The following is a 24,934-nucleotide window of genomic DNA, read 5'->3' on the forward strand; positions in this document are numbered from 1 at the left end:
GTCATTTCAGGTCAAGTTATCAAGGTCAATTATGTGTTTGTATGTCTGTGTGTCTGTGTGTATACTGATGTGTGCACGATTGTTTTGGGTCCATATCACATTAAATCCTGATCTGAGAAGCTTTACCCAAAGCAGTCAAAAAACTCACAAAAAGTAAAATTCAGCTTGCCTAAACGCAATTATCTTAGATGACCTAGGTTGACCTGACCCTGACCTTGACCCCTGTACATCGTCGAACACATGTTCCATGATAGGTGGGAGGTAAGACTGGCAAAAAGGCCGAAATCAGGATGTCAAAAGCTCACAAGGCCCTGGTAAACGCAAGATGTGAGAATTGGCCATTTGGGTCATGATATGGACCTGAAAAACCGGGTCATATCTCCGAAACCCAAAATCACAGAAACTTGAAATTTGCAGTGGACATCAGAAAGGATAGACGAGCAGCTATACGAAAAATCCCTTCTAGCTCTAAAAAGTTGAGTGCAGAGCAGAAGACTGCCTGGGGGGGGGGGGTGGCAACCACCCCCCCCCCCATGTGCGGGCGAGGGTTAAGCTAGACTCTAGAGTATGGGGCTTCTTGCCTCAGGCCGTGGGGCGTTTTGCCCTGGGGTTGGGAAAAAATGCCCCATTTGCAGTTGCTTCACAAATCACTTCCTAGCTGGGAGTCCGATCATAAGTGAATAAACTTGAGGGGTGGAATTTAAAGTAAAATGTCCAAAGAACACATTGAGCACAAATTTGGCCTTCCAGGTGATGTAGGACAAAATTTAGGTAGGCCTATGTAGCAAAATAAATTATCTGGGGCGTCTTGCCCAATGTCTTTACCTTGAGTCTTTACCTTTACACCCTACGTACATTCGCTATATGTACTTTTGTAAGTGACGTACTTTTGTCCATACGTTTACGTACTTTATGCCCTACGTACTTCTGCCATACGTACTTTTGTCCGTGACGTACTTTTGTCCATACGTACTTTTTACCCTACGTACATTAGCTATACGTACTTTTGCCCCTGACGTACTTTTGTCCATACGTACTAGTGGTGTCAATCGGTTACCAAAATTTCGGTATACCGATACCGAACCAATACCGATTCGGTATTCGGTATTATATACCAAAAGCATTTGGTAATTTGTCGGTATCATGAAAATCAACTACTGTCATAAAATATTTGAAAGCATTTTTGATAAACCTTCTGAACTCAAATTTGATTTTGCTAAATGACACTGGATGAAGAAAAATGGCAATCATGACACATTTCTCCCAAATGCATGATATCCTAACAAATGGGCAAACACATCAACTGACAACTGTAATATCAAATACATCAGTCTACCAATGTTAAATGGCAACTTATCAGTGTTAGCAAATTCCAATACCATGAGGATAATTATCCTACAAAGAAAGCCAATGTGCAAGACATAAACATGAATTAATGTTTAACTCACTGTATGCTGGAAAACATACTTAAACTACCTTTCTCAAAATTTCCAAAGCATTTATTAGCAACAAATTTGACTTTGTTTTGAGGAGTCTGTGATTGATCTTGACCTTGTCTTCCTCTCCATTTTACTGCAATGCAATTACATTATCCAAAACCCTGTTTAATACAGCACTAGCTTCACCATTATCATCTAATATTTAAGGCAGCATTTGTCACTTCATCATCACCCCCATCAGCCCACAAATCTTCAACTTCGCTCAACTTCAAAAAGCCTTGTAGTGAGCGATGCTGTCATGATCCTGTGGATAATTTATTTTCTTCAATTAGTGTTCTCTTTCCTGCTCTCTCAACAGATACAGATCGCTAGCAATTTTATCATAAACACTTTGAAATATAATTGGCTTTTGGCTTGACTCGCACACAGCAGTTTCAAAACTGAACACATCTAAAAACATTTCAATGTCGCAGCTGCGCCATGTTGAGGAACCGATATAGCTCAATAATTAATTGAAAATAATTGAACAACTATGCTTTTCTGGTACTTCATTTTTCAGCAAAAGTGGCCTACAACTTTCTTGAATTAATTTTAAGATGTCAAAATCTATACAAGGAATTTTGATTTAAGTGGACTTAAGCAAAAAAGAAAAGAAAAACTTTATTTTATACAGTTTAATCAAATGCAAATGGCCGCCGCCTGTAAGGCCGCCATTATGGAAGAGATGACACGTGACGTGTGTCAATGCTTCCGTAAAATTATGGACATTTTACTTAGATTTCATCGCGATATCATTACAGTGGTGTCTGCTATCTATCAGTGTGCCTCGTAAGTAATTATTTATCAAGTTTTGTTGTGTTACACATTTGTTTATGAAGAAAAATTGGTTGCGTCAGTATCGTCACCAATCACCCTGCTACTTGGGTTTAACTGTAGGACTAGGTATCATGGGCTTTGTTTACATTAATGGTGTAGCAAGCCCAAGGTGTAGCCCATCATTGTCAATTGGGTTACCACTTTTGGATCATGATAACACACTAAACCCTGTCTTGACCGGCCTCGAAATGAATGACTTGAATTGAAAGAAGGTTTGATGGTTCAGGCACGGACAAGATTCAGGGTTCAAGTTATTTTCCTAACACCTCATGCAGTTGACTTGAATCCACATTCCAGTAAAATAACTGACCTGAATATTTGTTAATAGTTACAAAATAAGTTATAAATGTTTTTTTTTTGCAATGCAAATAATTAACAGATTGCCTGATTTGTTTTTGTTACCTTATTTCAAAGTATTAGGTACCTTTCAAGGCTTATCATATGTCTTGAGAAAGTTTGAAGCATTTGTTTGATAATTCCCTGATTTCGGTATCTAGTCGGTATTTCCCCCTATTTCTGAAAATCGGTTCGGTTTTGGTATAATCTCAGTGGTTTTGGTCGGTATCGGTTTGGTATTGGTTTCCAAAATTTCTGAAATTGACATCACTAATACGTACTTTATGCTGTACGTACTTCTGCGATACGTACTTTCGTCCCTGACGTACTTTTGTCCATACGTACTTTATACTGTACGTACTTCTGCGATACGTACTTTTGTCCCTGACGTACTTTTGTCCATACGTACTTTATACTGTACGTACTTCTGCGATACGTACTTTAATCCTACGTACTTTTGCTTACGTACTTTTGTCCTACGTACTTTAGCGATACGCACTTTTGTCCGTAACCCGCTATCGCCAGAGACACGGTCCATCCTGCCCAGTACCCAGCACAGCTCAGCCTACCTTGACTTGCGTGTCGGCCGGCACAGACGCCAGGAAGGGCGGCTGGCCGACCAGCATCTCGTACAGGATGACGCCGACGCTCCACCAGTCGCAGAGCTGAGTGTAGCCGGTCCTCATCAGCACCTGCCGGAGCGAGCCGAAAGGTCAGCCGCCGCCCGCGGCACAGGTGGCGCCACACGCGGCCAAGCGGGGATCAACGGCGAAAGGAGGCCCTCCCTTTTGCTGTCTTATAAGGCAAATCAACTAAGTGGACACTATACTTGTTTCGAAAGGCAGTTAAATTATTCTGAATCAGTCATTACGCCTTCAATATATTACTTGAAATCAAGAGATGGTCCGGTTCCACGAATTTGTCGCTAGAATTGGAGAAAATATTCCCTCTTGAGATATTTTAGAACTTTCTCAAGAGCTCGAGAAAAACCTCCAGGGCGTTGCCAGATGGCGCTTCGGCCAGGGTACCAACAGGAACGCCAGCGCGCGTTCTGCCAGCCCAGAACTGTGACGTCACGTCAGCTGACGGCCGCTCTTGGCGGAGGATTTCAGATCGCGAAAAACGAACCCGCACGCAGGGTGATGAAAATGAACGGAATATTCTGAGGGATTAAAATCTCTTGGCGGATAACTAGCAATCGGGAAAACGCTTTGAAGACCAGTGTGTTACATAATTATCCATTCAGCACGAGCTTGAGCAATGACCACTTATAAGAGACTAGAGAGGTTACTCATGGCACTTCCTGATGCTAAATTCATCAGTTAAGTACCTTTAACACGAAGAAAAATAATAACCAGTGTTGCCTGAACGCGAGCGTAAATGAAATATAAATGGCGCCATCAATAACCCAGTGGCAATCCAGGGGAGGAGTGGGGAGGGGCATCGGCAGTTTACCCTCCAGCAGCGTTCCTAATATATTGACATTAAGCTATCCATTTTCCTCGCAAAGAAAATAAAACAAATTTCATAGGAAAGATCAAGAACGCATAAGGAAGCAAAATCCGAGTTGTTTTGAACAACTTTTCTAGATTAAGCCGCCACACAGCATCCAAATACCGCCTTTCTGAATCTGGATCTGGCAATGCAGTTAGCAGTCATCATTCAGTCATCAATTATAAAGGACTGACGGACAATAGCACAATATTTTTTATTATTATTGGCTGCGGTAAACGATTCTGCCTTTCTAGGCTTCTACTTTCCTTACAACTGTTCGGAAGTGTATATTCTGTGCGTCAATGATCAGACGCACAGGAAGCTGACTTCCATGCTAATATAGCACACACTTTCTGGGAAAACCACCCACAAAGAATGGCTCCACATTCAAGAAGGCATGCCTACCCCTCTCTGAAACACTCCAGCCCCGTCCGTTTTTCCCTCCCACTGTTGTTTGTTATTTAAGGACGAGTGGTGGTGTACAGTCTGTCTTAAAAGTACCGCGCAAAGTGGCGGTTGATCCATCAAGCCTGACCGAGAAAGGGCCTGTTTTAATTTAAAAGTCACCGACCAATTGACCTAGGGAATGGATAAGGATGTCAGTTGCTTCAGTGACCCAAATTTAGCAGACCCTTGCTCAGTCAGGCTCGATGGATCCACCGTCACTTTGCGCGGTACTTTTAAGACAGACTGTACTAGCTCAAAAGTCACTAACTCAAATGTCACTAGCTATTCTGACGTGCACCCGTTTCATGCATCCCTCCATTTTCTCGCCCCTGTGTCTCACCTCCGGGGCTATGTAGTTGGGCGTGCCGACCAGCGAGTGGGCCTCGCAGCGCTGGTGCTCGCGCCGTCGTCTCCTCTCCAGGGGCTTGTTGCCGGCGTGGAGACGGTTGCTACACCGACACTCGTTGTTCCAGTCCTCGGCCAGGTCCATACTGTCCTGTCGACTGTGTGCGTTCGCTGCCAGGAGGAGACGGGAAATCAGAGACGAGGTCACAGGGCAGGTCGAAGAGGAAGAGGGGAAGAGGGAGGTAGTGTGTTCAGGACTGGTGGGTGTGGGGATATGATGATCGCCGATCAGCGTCTGGGGTTCCAGGGTGCCCTAACGGATCAGTTTTAACTACATACTGAACCACATAGCGTTAGGTAGGACTGGAGTTCCAGGTAGGACTGGAGTTGGAACATAAGACTTCCCATGCACCAGATGCATTACGGTAGGATACATAACACAAAAGAGTTAGCCAAAGCGAGTGTTCATGCACAGACGGAGTAGGTATACATATATCGATCAATATACATTGAATCATTACCATTCGGAAATCATCAGCATAAAATGAATAAAATGCAGAGCAGCAGTTCATATCTAGGAATCAGGAACGGGGTAATCTAGCAGCACGCAGCACACCAAGCGGCATGCCGAGCGGAGCTGAAGCTGGAGCATCGAACCGCGTGCTAATGTGGTATGAAGCTGGATCATACGTATTTCATAATATGTACATTCTCTGTGTACATCGGCCGCCAGGCACAATGCAAAAATTGGCGGTAAGATTGTACACAAAGTAGTGTGGGTAAATCGTGACAGAAAACACAAACTAGCCTCACCGTGGCTCGGTGAAGCGCCTCAGACTGGTAGCCAGAACGGTAGCACTTGTCAGATGTGTCAGTGCGCTACATAGACTCGTCACCAACGGAAAGCAGTCACCGGAGACAGACAAATAGGAAGACTGATTTGACAAAATTGTGTATGATACTGGTCTCACTCAAAAGACTTGACATACTGACGCTGTTCACTATTTTAACCTCCCATCGATTCTGAAGAGTCCCAAATATTTGCAGTCCATCCGCGCTCGAAAAGCCCTGACCGCCCTCCGCCTTACGGCGTCCACTTACCACTGTAGTATTTCGAGTTGTGCGTCCACCGAAATCCTGTGCAAAGCCCGAAGTCGGTGAGCTTGATGTGTCCCTCGCGGTCGATCAGGATGTTGTCCGGCTTGATGTCCCGGTGGATGAAACCCATCTTGTGCACGTACTCAAGCGCGCACGTCAGCTCCGTGATGTAGAACCTGAACGGGAGAGGACAGGACGTTAGGGGACGTGGCGACATTGAGCGACAAAGGGGTTTTATCTACAGACTGCATGAGGTGCGGAAAGGCCGGGAAAGACCGGCAGAAGACGAAGAAGAATTGCGTCAGACTGCTAACGCTTCCCGGTCCATGAAGTCTCAAAAATGATAACAATTACCAGTATTGATCTGTGATCAAACATGATCAGAGCAATGAAACAAATGCAATATGTAACAAGGGTAATTACAAGTAAAGTAACTGAAGAAAAATTTAACATCTCTTCTGCCCAATCATTGCAAACAAAAAATTATCCTAAGGCAAGAAACACAAACAAAAAAGCTGGTCTATTAGAAATTACAAGCAAAAAACAAGAACCTGATAACGATGATAAGCACGTTTCCTCTACCTGAAAGCAGCACATCACCGAACCACATTCCCTTGACTCTCGTTCCCCGCAACTCAGCGACTCCTGCCGCAGCGGTGTCCGTTACCCACCTCGCCAGCGACTCCTCGAAGATGCCGAACTTGATGAGGAGCGACATCAGGTCCCCTCCGGGAATGTAGTCCATCACAAAGTACAGGCTGTCCTTGTCCTGCGGAACACGTAAACAGGGCCAGCGGTCACTAACAGTGCACGTTACAACTTAACGGCGTTCCGAAAACAAGAGCTTGAAGCACGAAGGTTGACAAACGCAAGTGTTGCCAGAAAACAACGAGACAAAGGCGAAAATTAAAACGTGGCAAGAGACCACCGAGAGGCAACGTAAAACGGACAATTTAACTTACATACATAAACAAAATGGTAGTGGTACACTCCAAACACAGTTAGATGAAGATCGGATCACGAGGATTACGTTGACAATCGGATTGGGTTTGTGCAGAAGTGTATATTCTGTATCGCCAGCAGGGCGCACAGGAAGCTGACTTCCACCTCATTTATTTGGCACACTTTACCGGGGACCTGCCGAGGTCATGGGAGGTCCCTCATTCTAAGTGTGCTGCCATCGAGTCCGGCTAATAGCATTCGAAATCACCGCTAAAGAGAACCAGCATACGAATTATGAGCAGAAATACACTGCCGACCAAAAACAGCCATCGAGGGCAGAGGTTCCAGCAAAACCAACTAGAACTCAGTACCCTTTGCTATGATATTTACCCCCCCCCCTGCCCCACCATCCCTCCACTTACCCTAACATCCTACCATCTCAACCCTCCACAGCCACATCTACTCCCATTCACCCCGCACCCCACCCCACAGCGCGACACTCACCTGGAACGAATAGAAGAGTCGCACCACCCACTCGTTCTCTGCCTCGGCCAGGATGTCGCGCTCCGCTTTCACGTGCGCCACTTGGTTCCGCTTGAGCACATCGTTCTTCCGCAGAGTCTTCATCGCGTACAGGTGGTTGGTGTCGATCTTACGCACGAGCGTTACCTCGCCAAACGCGCCCACACCGATCACCTTCACCTTCTTGAACATGCGCTTGTTCATCTTGGCCCTCTTCAGCCGGATGAAGTTGGACTCCTTCTGGTAGAGCATCCGCCGAATCTGGTTCCGCGTCTGGTCGTTCATGTTGCTCTTGGACATTTCCGACTCGAGCTGGCGCCGCCTCTGCAGTCGCTGCTCGCACGACTTTTGAACGTTCTCGACGTGCTGCTCCATGAAGAATTTGAACGCCTGCGGAGAGTACAATTTCACCTTGCTGTCTCGCCGCTCCTCGTCCCTCTCGCGGCTGATTCGTTTCCGCTCGGGGATTGGCGACTGGTGGGTCATTTTGAAGTCGCCAGTCGCCTCTGCTGAGGGCGGGGGAGGCGGCGGCGGCGGCAGGCCGCGGCTGCTTGGCGCGCCGGAGCTGTAGCCCGTGTCCTCCGACATGACAAAGCTGACAGGACTCTGCGGGTGCGAGTCCTGCGAGCTCGGGCTGTCGCAACGCTCGGACAGCGGCGGCGGCGGCTTGCGCGGCAGCACTGCGGGCGGCCGCTGCGGCGGCAGGGGCGGCGGCGGTGGCGGACCTTCCTCGGGCTTGTCGTCCGCGTCAAGCGGCTGTGGGACCGGCAAGTCGCCCGTCATGATGGCGTTGGTGATGCTGGCCAGAGGTGTGTTGGAGATATCCACCTCACACAGCCCGCCGCCGCCGCCGGAGACGAGCGTAACGTCGGCCGCCTCTGCCAGTCCGCCGGGCGGCGGGGCCATCTTGGAGGCTGCTAGGGTCTGCTGGTAGGTGGGCGGCTGGCCGGAGGGCGGCGGTCCGTCGGCCATCTGACGCTTCAGCTGCACACTCTCCGAGTAGGTGGGCGGCTGCAGCGGCGGCGGACTGGCCGCGTACGAGGGTAGCGCCGGCGCCACCGCCGTCTGCAGCACCGGCTTCTGCACGTGCGTCGACTTGACCGACTGCATGATAATAGGCGAGTGCGACTTGGCCTGGAAGGCGGGCAGCGCGTGCAGCACAGAGCCGCGCCCGCCGCCGGCTGACACGGGCGTCACGCTGCCCGACGAGCAGGACACGGGCGATATGCTCGGGCTCTGGCGCGTCTGCATGGAGGCCGTGTAGCTGGGCGGCGGCGGCGGCGGCGTGGCCAGCCGGCCGGCCACCGTCATGGGGTAGGGCGGCGGCGGCGGCGGCTCCAGACTGAGCGCCTGCATCTGCTGCGTCAGCTGCTGCTGCGCCGCCGGACCGTTGTGCACTACCATCGGCTGTCCGCGGCCGACAGGGCTGGCGCCGCGCGGCACGGCCGCCGCCGCCGCGCCCGACACGTTCACGTAGTTGGGCTGCTGGCTGCGCGGCGGCACGGAGACGGGTGACATGCGCCGCAGCCGCTGCTGTACGCGGTTCGGCAGCTGCGGGGAGGGCGGCGCCGGCGGCAGCGAGCGAGGCGGCGGCGGCGGCGGCGGCGGCTCGGCAGAGTAGCCGGCCGCCGTGGCGTACTGGAGTCGCGGCGGCAGCGCCGGGGCGCCGCACGGGCTCTCGGACCGCGTGCTGCCGTTGCTGCTCTCCAGCGCCGGACTGCCGCGGCTGTAGGTAGACCCATCGCCTCGCTCAAAACTCGAGTTGCGCGTCACACGACCACCTGCAACAGAGGACAGAGAGTCAGGGTAGGCAGGCGAAACAAAATCCGTAATAAACGCAAAATAATCGAGGTGGGATGGATAAACTAATTATACACAGACAAATGCTCGTGACAAATTAACAGCACAAGTATAACACCAGCCAGCAGCTGTTCCAACCCATCAAACACCCCACATTTCTCAATGACATACATGTTTGCATCCCATCAAACAAAAATAGCCTTCGGCCTGTATCTTTTGGCTCTCCTTCCACCGGGCCGCATCGTTCGCATACTTGGGAGCGACAGCATTGCGCAAAGCTCGCCGCATTCCTATACAGCTCTTGCCGTATCGCATCACATCTATCGCCTCGACGGAGCGCGAACTCGCGAGCGCTCGGCCTGTGACGATAGCTCGGTGCACTCCTGACGAAAGACATCTGCGCCGGATGATCCGCGGGCCGCCGACCCAGCCGGCATGGCGTCGGTCGGTGGCGGTGACCCCTTGCCCCCCACCCCCTCCGGACGGCAGAGGCGCGCCGCATGACACCCGACAGTGGGTCGGCCGGGCAGACAGGGTGGCGGCCCCAGGCACCGCGCCCAGCCGCCTCACAGAGCCGTGCGGGTAAACGGACGCTGCCGAGGTGTCCCCAAAACGCGCAGTATCGCAGCGTCGGACGGTACTGGAGAGAGGATAGAAGACAGGCGATTCACAGGGGACCGTGCTGACATGATATCAGGATTCTCCCTTCTCTCCAGCGGGCGGTGCCGGCAGTGGCGCCGTGTTGCCGTTTCGGACCCCCCGACCCACCGGGCGCGGTCGGCGCCGCCCGTGCGCGATAGGCCGGAATTCAAGTAAATATTTGGAAGACATCCAGGCGGTATGTCAGCGCCGCGAGGAATTTCTTCGAGGTCAGCTGCGCGCCCCGCGCGAAAACAGACGTCGCGCCAGCCTGGCTGCCGCCGCCGGGTCGCCGCGGTACGGGGGGGGGGGGTGACACCGAGGGGGCAGCTGTCACTGGCGGGAAAGACACAAGCCAGGCCGGAATTCCAACCGCCAGACAAGGGTAGCCAGAGCGGTCACCGGCCATACCACGACGCAATCCCGTAGTATACAGCATGGCAGCGTTCAGCCAGGCGCGCCTCTCATACCCGAAATCACAGCCGCCGCATGCCACGAGTTACAAACATTCGAAACCGTCTGCACATTCCGTGCGATTTGACTGTGGAAACGCAGAAGAGGCCAGTGCGCAGCTCCCACACAACCCTCAGTCTTGCGATACACCACTGCGACGTTGACGCCTCTGTCTGTCTTTGGTCTCCTAGTCACACAGTCTGTCTATCAACTGAGTAACAGACGGGGTCAGGGACGGAGGCCGGTCTCACCTGTGCTGACGGGCGGACTGGGTGCTCCTCGGGAGCGCGGTGGTCCGGCGGCTCCGATCGCTCCAATCAGCTCGTCCAGATTCCGTGCTCCCGTCAGACTCAGCACCTGACGCTGGAACAGAACGACAGCGCATGTCAGGGCAGGTCACAGAGAGCTTACAGCACTCCGGTCATAGGTCAGCTGATCAAGGGTCGGGTCAACACAGTCTTGCCACGTTACGGGTCAACACAGGTCAGGGTCAGGTCAGGGTCAAATCAAAGGAGGCACATCATAATGCTGTCGTAACACGTCAGTTCAATACAGTTGGGTCAGCAGCAGCACAGGTCAAAGCCAGGTCACAACGGGTCGGCTGACGATAGGTTCGCTCAGCCTGGGTCAAAGATAGCTAGGGATACAAAACGAACGGTCACATGCACAGGCGCACGGACCACATCGACACTGGATGACAGGACCCACTCTTGCGGCGGGATGTTGCCCTAGTGACTAACGGGGCTCACCACCCGCATAGATTTTGCATTTATATTAAATAACTCAGCAACACATACAACACCTAATGACGTCACACAAACATATGACTCGGTGACGTCACAATATGTCTGATGCGCAAAGGAGGCAGACGAGTAAAAACACACAGAGTATTTAATATTCTGCTCCAGTGAAGCAGCCACGTTATACCTAATACCACACACCAGTTATCTGCATGGGTAAACCATACAAACGAGGACTTGATGGGAACATCCTGACACGAGCTTATCCGAAAACATTCCAACGGAAAACCAGTCAGTATTATAAAAAAGCACATACAGCTTGAATCTTCTGGGCATTTGAATGCACGGGTTTATGAGGAAGGGCAATATCATTTCATCCAGCGTCGGCACCATCTGGCCAGTACCGACCGAGCACGCAACGTGGGGCCGTTTTCACCGTCACGCGAGCTCCGCCAGTTCCGACCGAGGGTGCCGGTAGACGGAACGGGAGGAGAGAGAGACGTCTGCCGCGGGGGTGGGCGCGGGGCCAGCGCCGACCGAGGCCTGCCTGCCGAGCGGACAGCTACACAAACATAGGCCGCCCCGCCAGCCGCATTCCACGGCACGGCACAGTGCTGAGCCGCCACACACACACATACACACGGCACGGGGACTGGGATAGGGGATATAGGGCTGAGCCGCCACACACACATACATACGGCACGGGGACGGGGATAGGAGATATACGCTGAGCCGCCACACACACATACATACGGCACGGGGACTGGGATAGGAGATATAGGTACGCTGAGTCGCTGAGTCGAAAGGGGACACACGGCCACTGCTGCCACATGGCACATGCATAGGTACACACAGGTAGACAGGGACGGGGATAGCACGGATGGGGGCCAGTGTACTTGGTAGTGTTTCAAGGAGGAACGCGTAGATCGAGACAGAGACCCGCGAACAGATGAACAAAGCTCGGGTGCAGATGAATAGACTACGTCACAAAGAGAGCACATCGCATCAACAAAGACGCACAAAACGAGAAATGACAGTTTCAACACGAATAAAGAGACAAAGGCTTGATAAAATACGTCTCGAAAAACACAAAACACAGGAAGAGCACTGATCACAGCAACTGATAGCGAGCCAGGGATACATTCCTCGACAACGACTTAATAGCACAAAATTCGATCCGGGGCCTAACGAAACCCGTGCGTGTGTTGTGGGAAGCGGGAGGGCGGGGGGGGGGGGCACGCAATGTTCCGCACGCGACACCATTCACGACGCACAAAGAGACAACGGCGGTAGGTACGGGATGATGAGAGGAGCAGAAGCGCAAATAGACCGTGTGGTGGGGCAGGACAGAGGAAAGAACAGAGACATGTGAAATGCACTCACAGGAAGGTGGTCAGTCGACGGAAGCAGTAGCGGCGGAACACCTTCAATTAAGGGGGGGGGGGCACTGCCGACTCTTGGTACCATTTTTTCCATACAACGTCCACAGGGCTAATGTTAAAATGCCAAAATCAAGGGGGGGCACGGTGCCCCGGTGCCCTCCCCGTTCCGCCGCCTATTGACGGAAGTGATATTTTGTTTCGATCCTTTCTGAGCGTTCCTTGTTCATTTGAAACCTGCTTCTTTTCTTGTCATTGATTGCAGAGGTTTATACCTGAGCTGCGACAATACATCGAAGCTGGCTAATCAACAGCAAAATACAGCGCGATGACTGACAGAGCAGGCGTAAATACTACAAATAGCTGTATGACACGCCCCAACCATTGTACTCCGACATCATTGGCAGCGCGTCGTCAGACCATCCAGAGAAGAAAGGCAAACATCGAGGGTCGACAATGACTAATTCAAAATTTATTCAGCAATGCCAACAATGCACACGTACAGCTAGGGTTTATGTGCTCTGACTCAAAGCACATAAACGCGGGGGCAATGTCCCGGCGTCTTGCAGTAGGTAGAATGTACCCATTGAACTGAGCTTAAATATGACAGAGTTAGCAACGCCAGAAATACAGTTTTGGAACGCCAGAGAGTTTTAGAAGTGATGGTTCAGGCTGTCCCTTCAAGAGCAAACTTCTTAAATGACATCTAGCTAGCTTGACCACGCACGACATCCGCTCACTTTGGTTATCAATGACATGCCAAACGAAAAATATTCAATAGTTTCATGTAGCGTCAGTAAAATAAGAGTGATAATTTACTCTACATCGAGTTGTTCCGGCCGACCAACATTGTTCAGTCTGCGCCAATCGAGTCACTTCCTGGCTTCTTTACTCTACCCGGGCCATCGTCGGTCCATTAGACCGGAGCAGCGCGGCTCCCTTCCCAGTTCCCACCTAATTACGTCCGCCGGTGCGGCACAGCCGCCTGGTAACAGCACACCCCGACCACCACTGGGAACAAAGAGCCGCTCTTCCGGCCACCTCCAGACGGACCGCGATATCCGCCGGTGGCAGCGCCGACAAACGCTCGCGAGAGCACCGCCCAACGCAGCCGTCTCGTCTCGGTTCATATTCTGAGCCCGTCTATTCATCTCGGCATCCCGCCCGCAGCGGCGGACCGGCGCTCGGCCTGCGACGAGCGCCTGGAATGCGGCGCGCCTCTCACGCATGCCGGCCCGGCCGGTACGTCGGCGCTGCAGCCGCGTCATTAGTTCCGATCCAGATGCGGGCGGCCTTGAGCGCCGGCCGATTCCGGCGGCTCGCTCAAGCGCGCGTGCCGCCCTCCCAACGGACGTCCGTCGACCGACCGTTGGGAAGCAGAGCGTCGACAAAGCGGGACGGGCGGCGCAGCTGCCGGCCGTCGCCGCCAACCAACACATTCTGCGCATTCCAGAGTCCGTCGGCCGTTCGAACGGCGCGGCGGCACCGGCGAGCAGGGCCCTGCGCCGGACGCCTGAGACGACCGCATACCTCGGACGGCCGTCGGCCCGCCTGGGGGCAGGTCGGACGCGAGAGGCGCCTGCGCAGGCCGCTCCCCGGCCCGCGCCGCTCTGCAATATGATACACTGCAGCAAAATCGGCAGGGGCTAACCACGCCCCGGGTACGTCTACCCGAAAGCTTTCCAGATTTCTGGCTCTCCGCCTTGGCGAATCTGAAGCGCCCTGACCTGATAGCTGATCTGAATGAGCCATCAGCTGCGAGCTCAGAACCCACTAGCTCCCCCACCCGTCCTGCGTGTCTCCTACACCGCCTCACGCGCTGTATCAGCCTATCCAGCTCACCGCATCGGCCAGCATCTTTGTGAGGCTTCCCGGCGCACCACGAGCGGCCCAGTTCCCAGTGGAGCCACAGGAATGCGGCCGGCCGGTGACGTCACCGGCGGCATCAGGCGGCGAGACAAAGGCGGCCGAGCGGCGCGGCCACGCACGCCCCGCGGGCACGCCGCGGCGCGGCTCCCAGCTGCCTGCCCGTCTCCGGCTCTGATGGTCCGTCTTCTGGCCTGACATGAGGCCGAGTCGGCGCACGGCCCGCGGGTAGGTCAGCGCGTGCGGAGGCCGCGCTATGCGTGAGGCCGCTAACGGTGTCACTGCCCGGCCGGCATGTTTGGAATGCCGCCCGACGCTTTACGCCGCTTCAGAAATAGCCGCCGCTCGGCCGCGGCCGGCGCGGCGCCGGCCCGGCTGGGGCGGGCCACGCACTCGGCGGGGCGCCGGCCGGCCGCCGGCACACCAGTACCACGTGCCACAAGGCCGCTGCTCGCCGCGGGCGGTCATTACGGCACGAGGGCCGGCCGAGCGGCGCGGCGCGGCGCCCAGTGGTAGCCCTCCCACCGCCAGCGTACTACTGCCGGACGGCCGCGCCCGGCGAAAGGCGCAGCGCCGCCGGCCGCCGGCGCACGGCGCCCGCTGACGCCGTCAGCTCAGACCCGGCCGTATGCTCATCACATGGTCGAGCTGACGGGCCCGGCTGTGCCGAGAGGAGTGCGGCGGGGGCGGCGGTAGGCTGCGTGTCACTTTCACTGGGCCCGGCCGCCGCCGCCGCCCGCCGCCAGCAGTCCACACTTTCACACACGTCGGGGAGGGCGGCAGACAGCCGCCGGGAGGTGGCAGCGGCGGGAAGAGGCTCCCGCACAGGCTGCTGCAGCCCTCCACCGCAACGGCCGAGCGGCTCCAAACCCAGCCACGGGCCTCCACCGCGCCGGGACGGCCCACCAGCCCCCGATACCGGCGCCATTCCAGCTTGATGCGCCGGATGCCCGCGCCGGTGGTGAAACGAAATGGCCAGGAAAATAATCCCCCTCCGCGCCGCCCGACGAAGCCCCAGCTCAAGCCAAGACCTTGAACAGACCATTCGCGAGATTCCTGTTACGGCGAGATGCCAGCGTCTCGGTCCGTTTCGAAAGAATGCCCTTTTCCATCTGTCGGTTGGGACGTGTTTAGAAATTATATCACGATTACCGCGCCCACCCGCCGCATACCAGGAAACGATAGCGCAAATAAACACGGCGCACAGCCGCCGCCACTCGACGAAATTCCAATCACCTGCGCCAGATAATGCGCCGCCCATCTGCCAAGGACAGATCGGCGCCCGATGCGGCGCCACTCATCCCCGGCCGGTCATCATTCGTACGCGGGCCGCAGACTACACGAGCGGGGTCCATTTCACATGCGCGGCGCGGGTTCCCCGGCCAGACCACTGGCCCCACCGCCGCAGCACGCTCCCTTCTGAGAACGGCCGCCGTGCTCTCCAAGTCGCCACGGCGTGGCTCGGCACGCGAGCTCCCCGGTGCCGAGCCGCAGCAGCAGCAGCAGCTGCCGGAGACGCGACCCAGCTGACACCCGTCCCGGCCGCCCCCTCTGGAATGTGGGGGGAGGGGCGGCGCGCGGGGGGAGGGGCGCCAGCCAGCTGCCAGTGACGCGGGGTGCGAAGCGCAGTCGGCTCGGCCGGCGCGGCGGCTGCCAGCGCGCCGTTACTGAGCGGCTCACACACGGTGCCAGAGGACAGACGAACGAGCGGCGCGGCGCTGTCAGCAGCGCGGCCCCGCCGCGACATAAACACGGCACGCGCAATAACACCGCCGCCCCGCGCCCAACCGAGACACGCCCGAGGAGACACGGGGAGAGGCACCGACCGACAGACAGAGCAGAGCAGAGCGGGGACAGAAGGGGAGACGGCCGGCCCGCATCGGAGGCGTTATCTGCCGCCGTTGGCAGGTGGACCGACGGCCAGCCACCGCTGCACCGGTTCGGCAGCTGGCGCCGCCGCATACCGGCGCGCCGGCACGCACCGGCCGCGTCACGTGACCGTCGGGCCCACTCACGGCCAGCGGTCACGTGACCGGCCGTCATTCAGCCGCGGCCGGCCGGCCGGCTGGTCTCGCTGGCGCGTACGAAGGACACCAAGTCGCCTCCTCCCAGCCAGCAAACGGTGCCCCTCCCCTACACCAGCTGCTAAATAATGATCACCCCCCAGGAAAGAGACACTAAAACACCAGATTTCCGCCAACCCCTATCAGGTGACCTTGCATTCCCAGCTGACGATAGACAGCTGCACTTTAAACGCTATCATCTGCCCCTCTGCTCGCCTCACCCTCTCTTGCTAGATGGCCCTGTTTGCTTCATCCGTGGCTCGTGCAATGTGGTCACGGCCTTGCACCACCCGGTCGGTCGATCGTTCGTTCAATCATTCATCCATTCGTTCGTCCACGACCTAGGAGCTGGTCAACTTTGTCCGTCAGTCCGTTCACTCGCCGTCGTGACTCGTAGCAGTTGTGACCAGTTGGAATGGTTCAGGATGGCAAACGGCGCCAAAACAGAGGCCCACCTCAAGGACTATGTATACGCAGACACTGTCCGCATGGTAGATGCTCCGCAATGCAGTTTGTAGATGGTTCCGCATGTTGATCCGTGAATTTATCCGGATGCGTGCAATAAGGTGGATATCATGAGAGACTGATGATGTACGAATGATCGCAAATCGACGCTTATAGCCAAAATGGATAGGACACGGCATTGTCCCTTTGTAACACCGACAGACGGTCTCTCCTGAAAATCCTGAAATCATGCAAAAGCCTAAGCTTTTGACAGGAACTGATGATTGTCCCGTAAAAGGCCGCGTTTTGACCTTTTCAAAATAACTTACACGCCGGTAGGTCAGCAATCACCACAGGGCAACTGGAAACTTTGCCAGTCAGTGTAACTGGTTACTGGAGCAGGACACTTAGCCAAGTTTGTGTATGAAAATTACATCACTGGTCTCGACGAAGCCAACAGCCTCGCTCTGTAACTCTACACTGATTGGATGACCGCCGAGTGGCTGACTCTGTCTTTTCAGCCGGGTGACTTTTAGCAGGCGGTTTGGAATGGCTGGAAGTCACAAGTCAGCGACCAAGATAACACTTTGATCACGGCAGCCGCTGGCACCAGCGAAGGAGCTATTGGACCACCAACAACCAATAACCAACCTACGAGAGGAAGGAACTAGCCAAAGGAACAACATTCCAAATCGCCTACATGGATTATCCGTATGTATCGGTCAGGCAATAAGACGTCTTTTCTGAATCACTGGACTCAGCGTCACTCACACGCGCCGCTCGCGTTTCCGTTTCGGCGGCAGCAGGTCACGCACGCTCCCGGCCGCCACGGTTGCCTCATCGGAAACTCTTCCTTTTCTAGCTCTCGGGTGGGTGTTGAAACCGTACCGGGCAGCGGGTCACTCGGCACGCTGCCACAACGGCGACCAGCCGTCTGCAAGGGCCCGTCGCACGCCCCTTCTCGCTACATGCCAGTGGTGGGGCTGCGGCAGAGGCGGCGCGAGGTTCGCGGAAGCGCTGGCCGTCAGTGCGCAGCCGGTCGGTCGGCCGGCCACCCCAGCTGGCCGTCTAGCCCAGCATATCGACGCCGCCATCAGATCTCGGCAGTCGCAGGACGCTGTCGCGACCGGATCGGACTAGACCGAACCGGCCGCTCGACAACGGCTTTTCGCTTTCGATTCTGCATCGCGTCAAACGGTTTCGGGCGCGGCCGAGCGGCTTGTGGCCGCATTATCGCTCGGGTAAAATCCCTCTCGTGGGAGACAGAAAAAGAGTCGACAGCTCAAACACGCGTTTGTCGACCAGGAAACGGGTTCTACGAACATCAATGGCAAGATGTGTATCGGTGGGTCATCGGACAAGTTGGATGCAAGTGGCGGCATATGTGAAACGAATTCGTAAGGCTAGCATCAAACTAAGCATCTGTTTCTGGATGCCAGCTCACTATGTCGAAATGATTGAGGTATTGGTTTTATTGTCGTAGGTCTGGTGACATATTGTGCTATACAAAACCATGCTGATAATTTTACAAAGTATTGATGCATTCAAGCAGGTAAGCATCCGGCAACTGATGCAACAGTACCAGTGTCTGACCTGAACTGTCAGGGACTGCACTGCGGCAATGGGTGTGGACTGTGGCTGTGACTGTGACTGCCCCTGTGACTGTCCTGTGACTGTGACTGTGACTGCCCCAGTGACTGACCTCATCGTGTCCGAGCTGAGTCAGCTGGTGCAGCAGCTCCTGGCGACTGACGGCCGGCCGGCCGCCGATCCCGTCGCCACAGGCGAACGGCCGCAGCGAGCGCCGAATCTCGCGCAGCGCCTTGTCGTTGTAGTTGGAGCGTTTGGCGCGCGGGTCGCCGGGCGGCAGCGGCGCCGCCGGCCGCGGCTCGGCGCCCGGCTCCGGCTCGGGTGCCGGCGCCGGCCGCCGTCCCGCCGCCCGGCCGCCCCCGCCCACAGCCACGCCTTTGGGCTGCAACAGAGCGGCCAGAGGTCAGCGGTGGGGCACGCGGTCACGGAAGGGGACAATATCCGCTCCAATCGGCCATCTCCGGCGAGCACCAGAGCTGCGGCCACCCGCCGCCGGCGCAGCCACGGAGCGGGCCCAGAGGAGCCGACACAGCTACCTAAGGCGCGGCGCGGCTCTGCATGTTCAGACAACCCGCCGACAAGGAGTCGCATTCCGCCGCGAGCAGGCCAGCTCTTATCTAAACTGGCCTTCAAACACGTGCCTGAAACCAGATACGGCGCACGTCCTCCCCATTCACCCTCGTTCGGCTCCCTCCCTCTGACCGATTTTCTACGCATCGGCATACTTGCTACCTACACACTGATAGCACAGCACGGTAATCGAACGACAGCCTCTCATAAGCAATCAGGCAGACAACAAGGAAACGGCAATTACTGAGGACCGACACATGAAAACAGTGACCACAATATCAGGCATGTTACTTATGGTGACCACACCTGACTCAGGAAGGCCTCCCATCCTTCCCCATCCCTCCCATTTCCTATCTCGCCTATAGGATATCCTTCTGTACCGACAATCTCAAAAGGCGACACAAAAAAGTTGCCACAGCTACGGCAGCGACGGTATATGCTCGGGGCTGCGTAGTGAGACCGTGAGCTGTCTTTTTCCCGTCGCTATCCTCCACAAAGTTAGCACATGCGTGCGCTCGCCCCAGCTCGTCCGTCGTCGTCAGTAGTCTCACCTGTAGCGGGGGCGGCGGAGGGTCGGCGCCGTCCGCGCCGAGCTCCCCTCCGCCTCCGATGGGCACCGGCACCGGGTAGGGCGACAGATCACCGTCCTTCTGGCCGCTCATCTGCGTGCAGCATCACACATCTCTCACATCGCCCAGCGGCCCGCGCTCCGACTGGACGGCGCTGCCCGGGGCGGCGGCGGCGGCGGCGGCGGCGGCGACCTGCGGGAGGCCGGCGGCGCGGGGCGTCAGATGAGGGGCGGGAGGGAGGGGGCAACGGAGAGCAAAGGCGAGCGGGAGGACAGACATTAGACATGGCTATGTCGCGGAACGAGAATTGAAATGTCGCAGTGTCACGACAATGAGGGGCTAAAAAAAAACTTATACGAATATTTCACGCCGACTGGTGACCCGTCTACGATCTGTCTACAAAAAGGTCAAGCTTTTCCATCGAAGCCAATGACAGAGAAAATCTAGCAAGATCCATTGAAAACAACCTTTCCTAGCCTCCGCATTGGCGAGAGATGAGCAAGTGGCCAGAACCACTATTAGCTCCGACTCAGGAGTCGGAGTGGGTAAGATTTTGGCGATTACAACTAGACTCCGGGCAAAACCGTCGACAACGACAGGCTACGACTCCGAAGTCCGCAGCCCAAAGAAGTTTTTTTGTGGAAAAAAAGGACACCTGCTACACACTTTCCACGCAAGTCATTATTTTATCAGCACAATTTCACGCCCCCAGCACGACAGGGAAAAGTCAGATCACCAGCACAGCGCGGGTTAGAATACAAATTCCACACATTTACCAAGTAAGAGTTGAAACAAAATATTTTAGCAGTATGAGCTAAGAAATGCATGGTCCTATCCCAAAGCTGCCAAAACTCATGTGAGAGCTTCAATAATGAACATGGAGCCAAAACGGTTTTGAAAAAACTAACTAGTATTTATTCATGTGATAAGCATGAAGCGAAATGAAACATACTACAGCCTCTGTAGGTAAATGTAGGTAGCTATTTCAATCACATTTTCAAGGATGGCTTAGGGTAAAAAAATGCTGTATTTTTTAGGAAGAAGAAATTCTACTAAAATAAATAAAAGTGGGAACAGTGACTGGGTGTTCTTTAGCAGCCCCTTATCCCACAAATCACGACACTTACCTACAAAATATGACAATCAGTTTAGCAAAAGATTTCAAAGCTCAGAAAGTCTAATTTTCCTTCCATTTTGATCACAAACTGATTTTTTCCTTCTCATTGGTAAAATTTATTAGGTCTGTGCAGCTTACCAATGACAAACAAAACAAGCCACTAATGAGCTTAGAAATCTGGAAATCCAACAGCATGCACAGGTACCTAGGTACTTCGATGTACGTTTTTTCGGGTACTAGTCGTTTATTGTTTGTTTGTTTGTTAATTGGGGCTTTAGGGCGCGCCGACTACTTAGGTCATTTTGCGCCCACTAGTCGTTTATTTGTTGCAATGTTTCTTGACGACGGCCTCGACGCGAAGGTCGAAAATTTGAAACGAAAACAAATAGACGACTAGTAGCCGAAAAACGTACATCAAATTACAATGTCTAGTGGTAAAAGCTTGAAATCATACCTAGGTACTGACAGCACTTTGGCTTAGTGTGGGATACCTTTCACTTCATCCCAGCAGCAGAATATTTGGAAAAATCTGCTTCATAGCAGGAGATAAGCTAACACCCATCTACTGCTAGAATGAACACAATGTTCCTAAAATCCACTCCACATCCAGAAGGGGGATATAAAAGGGTGCTAAGACGATAGCTTCAAAGGAGCTTCAAGGAGGCAGGAGTAATGCAGTCTTCCAAATATGGCAAATTTGATGAAATCTCATCAGTGCAGACTTGTTCAGCTGGTGCAGATTTGGTGCAGTGCAGATTTGCTTTGCTGTGAACTGTGATGCAGATTTAATGTGGCGCCATGCAGATTTGGCCTGGTGTGGTGCAGATTTAGTGCAGTGCTGTGCAGATTTGGCTTCATGATGGACATAGCGGACCAGACAAGATAGACAAGGAAAATTGAAGAACATTGTTGGAGCTTCTACATATAATTCAGTGTGCCTTCTGGTCTAAAAGAGTGTGCGGTGGTCAGAAGTCAGAACGGACTATGCCAGTGCTGGTGGTCCCATCAACCATGTGGGTCATCCCCTGGGCCCTGCTGTGACCCAGCCAGAGGCCAGTCAAAACCACTATCATGTAGACTTCCTTGTTGTAGCCTATTACCTTCCCTGCAATTCAGTGAGTTAATAAGTGAATAAATTACTTTGAGGTCAGTAATGATTTAGACTGACCATTTTTGGGTTTGGTGTATTTATTACTCTCAGCCCCCTTTGTTGTGGATTTTCTGACTGTCTGAAGGGTTGGTATGGATTTTGAACTTGGGCTGATGCACCTCATTGACCTACATGCCATTCTTTGCAGTAGGTATCAGTTGGGCAAACTGCAGGGAGGTAATCTAAATAAAGATTAATCAAAATTTAGATTATTTTATGCCCATATTTGGGCATTTGAGCAGCCCTTTGCAGAAACAGCTGTGTAGTGGCCCAGGAGTGACAGAATCACATCACTCTTTCACAAAGCAAAGTTGACATAACAAACTTCCTCTGAAACACCAAAACAGCTCTTAGAAAAATTTTGGGGTTCCTGAATTATGATGGGAACATAATCTAAATTAAGATTAAAAAATCAGCCTCAATGGGGAAATAATCTATAATAAGATTATGTCGTCAGCTGACTAATCTGTATTTAGATTACACAATCAGCTGAATAATCTTAAATTAGATTACATTCAGCTGGCCTAATCTAAATTAAGATTATCATATTTAGCATCTGAGGGGATATAAACCCCAGTATTATGATACAACAATAAGAGACGCTGGAGTGCCACGTCGTGTGCAGGGAAATAGCCAGTCTAGCGCAGAAAAGAAAAATACAGCACATTACCAGGCTTTCTGTAAGTATATTTAACTTATTTTAGAGAATAAAACAACAGAAATTAGCAATAAATATTTGTTTTTTTAGGCTCAAAAGCCTTTTAAGGTATATAAGGCAGGGTGAATGTGGAATAACAACTTAATGTACAACCACCTGGCCTAATAATGATTTCGTCCCAGGTCGTTGCCAGCAGCACTTCCGTAATCACAGAGGTAACTCAGCTTTGGTCTCCCTTGGGACCTATGGCCCTCAACAATTATTGGAAGGGTAGGTACCTAGGTACCTACCTTGTTTGATTCCCCAGCAGTGCCACATATTGCAGCCCCCTTGGGCACTGCCTTGGCCCCGGGCATGCAAATTTGAATAATTCATACGTACTGTTGAGTTTCGGGTTAAAATACCCATAAAACATTCAAAGAATTGCAACTATAAGTAAAAACTGCACCCCACACCACACACATAGAATGACATTTCAAGAAGAAATATTAACAATCTAAATACATGCTTGAAATATGACAGCATAATACAATGTTTACATTTTCAGGGAAGTGTCCGAGCCACTCATTTCTACTCACTCAGACAAAGGTATTTGATGAAATGGCACCAAAGATGCAGGATTTGTTTAATGATGTCTGAAGTTGTCAAAAATAACAAAAAATTGTCATGTCTTACAATATCTCGCGAAAAAAACTAGGTTGAAATGACTGAGGGTAGAGCTGCGTCACTTTCGTATCAAACACACTCACTGGTTTTGTACGCCGATAGCGCGGCAACGCCACCCTTCTACCTCACAAATTTAATTTTGTTGGGTGAATAGGATGTTACCATTATTTTGGTACCATTTAAGGACCATTCCATCGAAAAACACCGTCGGGAAAAAATTATTACCGAGGGGATACACCGCGCCACGGACATCGCTAGATCGCGGCCGTAAATCGCCGTAGCAAAATTGCAATAAATGCGTTGTATTTGGCAGATCTTTTCATAGTGGGATTGAATAATTGAACATTTCTTATCTCAGATATGCCGAAAAAATATTCTGAACATTTAATGAGTACGATAAAACAGGAGTAAAAACAGATGAATGCACTTGCCCATTCCTCGGTGACCTTGACTATTCATGTCCTAACTCCCAAAGTCCAATTTCAAATGTGCCGGTCCATTCGCAATCTGTAGAATCGAGTTTCGTCTGTACCTCAGCAAAAAATCTCACCGATATGAGCATTTCTTCGACCGATATGGAGGGTTTGAATGTGGGCATGTCGGAAATATAATCTAAATATTGATTATCACTCCTTATATGGTCATCGCTCCGCCCATTTTCGTGACGTCATAATCTGAAATTAGATTAATCTTATTTTAGATTGCCTCCCTGCAGTTTGCCCGACTGGTATGGGGAAAAGAGGGAACAACTTTTCAAACAGAATGAGTTGAGATGAGCTTGGAGAAGATCACAGGAGCAAAACAGAACATACATTTATCTATATAAAGGGATCTATGTAAAGAGAGAGAGAGAGCACAAGTTCAAATAGGAATTAGAATAGACCTGAAGGTGATGCATGTCAATTGCCGACAGCAGTCACATACCCATCCTAATATAAGTCTATCCATTTCTGATCTTCTTTCATTGCCCATTTAAATGTCATAATAATGTGAAAGCAAAAATGTAATTAGGTAACAGCTGAAAACTGATTTTCGAGGCAAGAAGTCCAGACACATAATCTCCAAAATGCTTTGAGACATTCATGGTGTGATCAATGCCTGTCCACATAAAGCATAAGACGTCAAAAATAGCAACAAAACCTAGCGTTACTAGCTTCAAAATGACAGGGAAAATTATTGACATATCAAAAAAGTGAAAAAGCAATACGTATAGACGACCAATACATACCAGACAAAACTCAACACCACAATGCGCTTCGGATTTGTCTTGCGTTGTCAGCTGCTGCAGTCGTCCGCCATATTCACGAAGCCAAAAAAGGTGATAACACGTTCGCACAATCCGGTATTGATCGATATTATTGCACTGTATGTATGTTTAAGATCACTATTCTCACACTGAAACTATCCGCACAATATGTCCAATCCACCAACACACAATCGTGCTCTCTCAACCGCATAAAAATAGACGCCTGCGCAGAGCCCTGGTTTGGTTGCCAGATTTGTGAAATGAGATTTATAGGGAATTTCGACGATATTTTGAATATTTCTCTAGCTAGGATAACATCACTAAATACTTGGTTGCTGATATATGTGTTGAAAGAATCCGTCCCGAATCCGATACTATGTTTTATGCTCATTTTTGAAAACAGGATTTCAACGTAAAATGTGCGAAAATATGTCGTTCAGATTAAGAAACCATTTGAACATTCTACATACATGTTTCCAATCTAG

The 24,934-nt window shown here is 52.3% G+C and overlaps 1 protein-coding gene across 1 annotated transcript; it reads right to left on the reverse strand.

The window, feature by feature from the left end:
• Window positions 1–3,192: 3,192 nt before the first annotated feature.
• LOC122372751 (serine/threonine-protein kinase Warts-like) lies at window positions 3,193–24,662 on the reverse strand. The gene is made up of 9 exons (XM_043350291.1): window positions 24,432–24,662; window positions 19,595–19,804; window positions 18,586–18,855; window positions 10,643–10,754; window positions 7,482–9,280; window positions 6,707–6,804; window positions 6,039–6,211; window positions 4,933–5,108; window positions 3,193–3,343 (listed from the first exon to the last, which is right to left on the reverse strand). Exons 2-9 carry the CDS (start codon window positions 19,703–19,705, stop codon window positions 3,212–3,214), a joined length of 2,871 nt encoding a protein of 956 aa, XP_043206226.1. The 5' UTR covers window positions 19,706–19,804; window positions 24,432–24,662; the 3' UTR covers window positions 3,193–3,211.
• Between the last annotated feature and the right edge of the window lie 272 nt (window positions 24,663–24,934).

This window comes from Amphibalanus amphitrite, unplaced genomic scaffold (genome assembly GCF_019059575.1).
Source record: "Amphibalanus amphitrite isolate SeventyFive unplaced genomic scaffold, NRLGWU_Aamphi_draft 001395F_arrow, whole genome shotgun sequence".
Classification (NCBI taxonomy): Eukaryota; Metazoa; Arthropoda; class Thecostraca; order Balanomorpha; family Balanidae; genus Amphibalanus; species Amphibalanus amphitrite.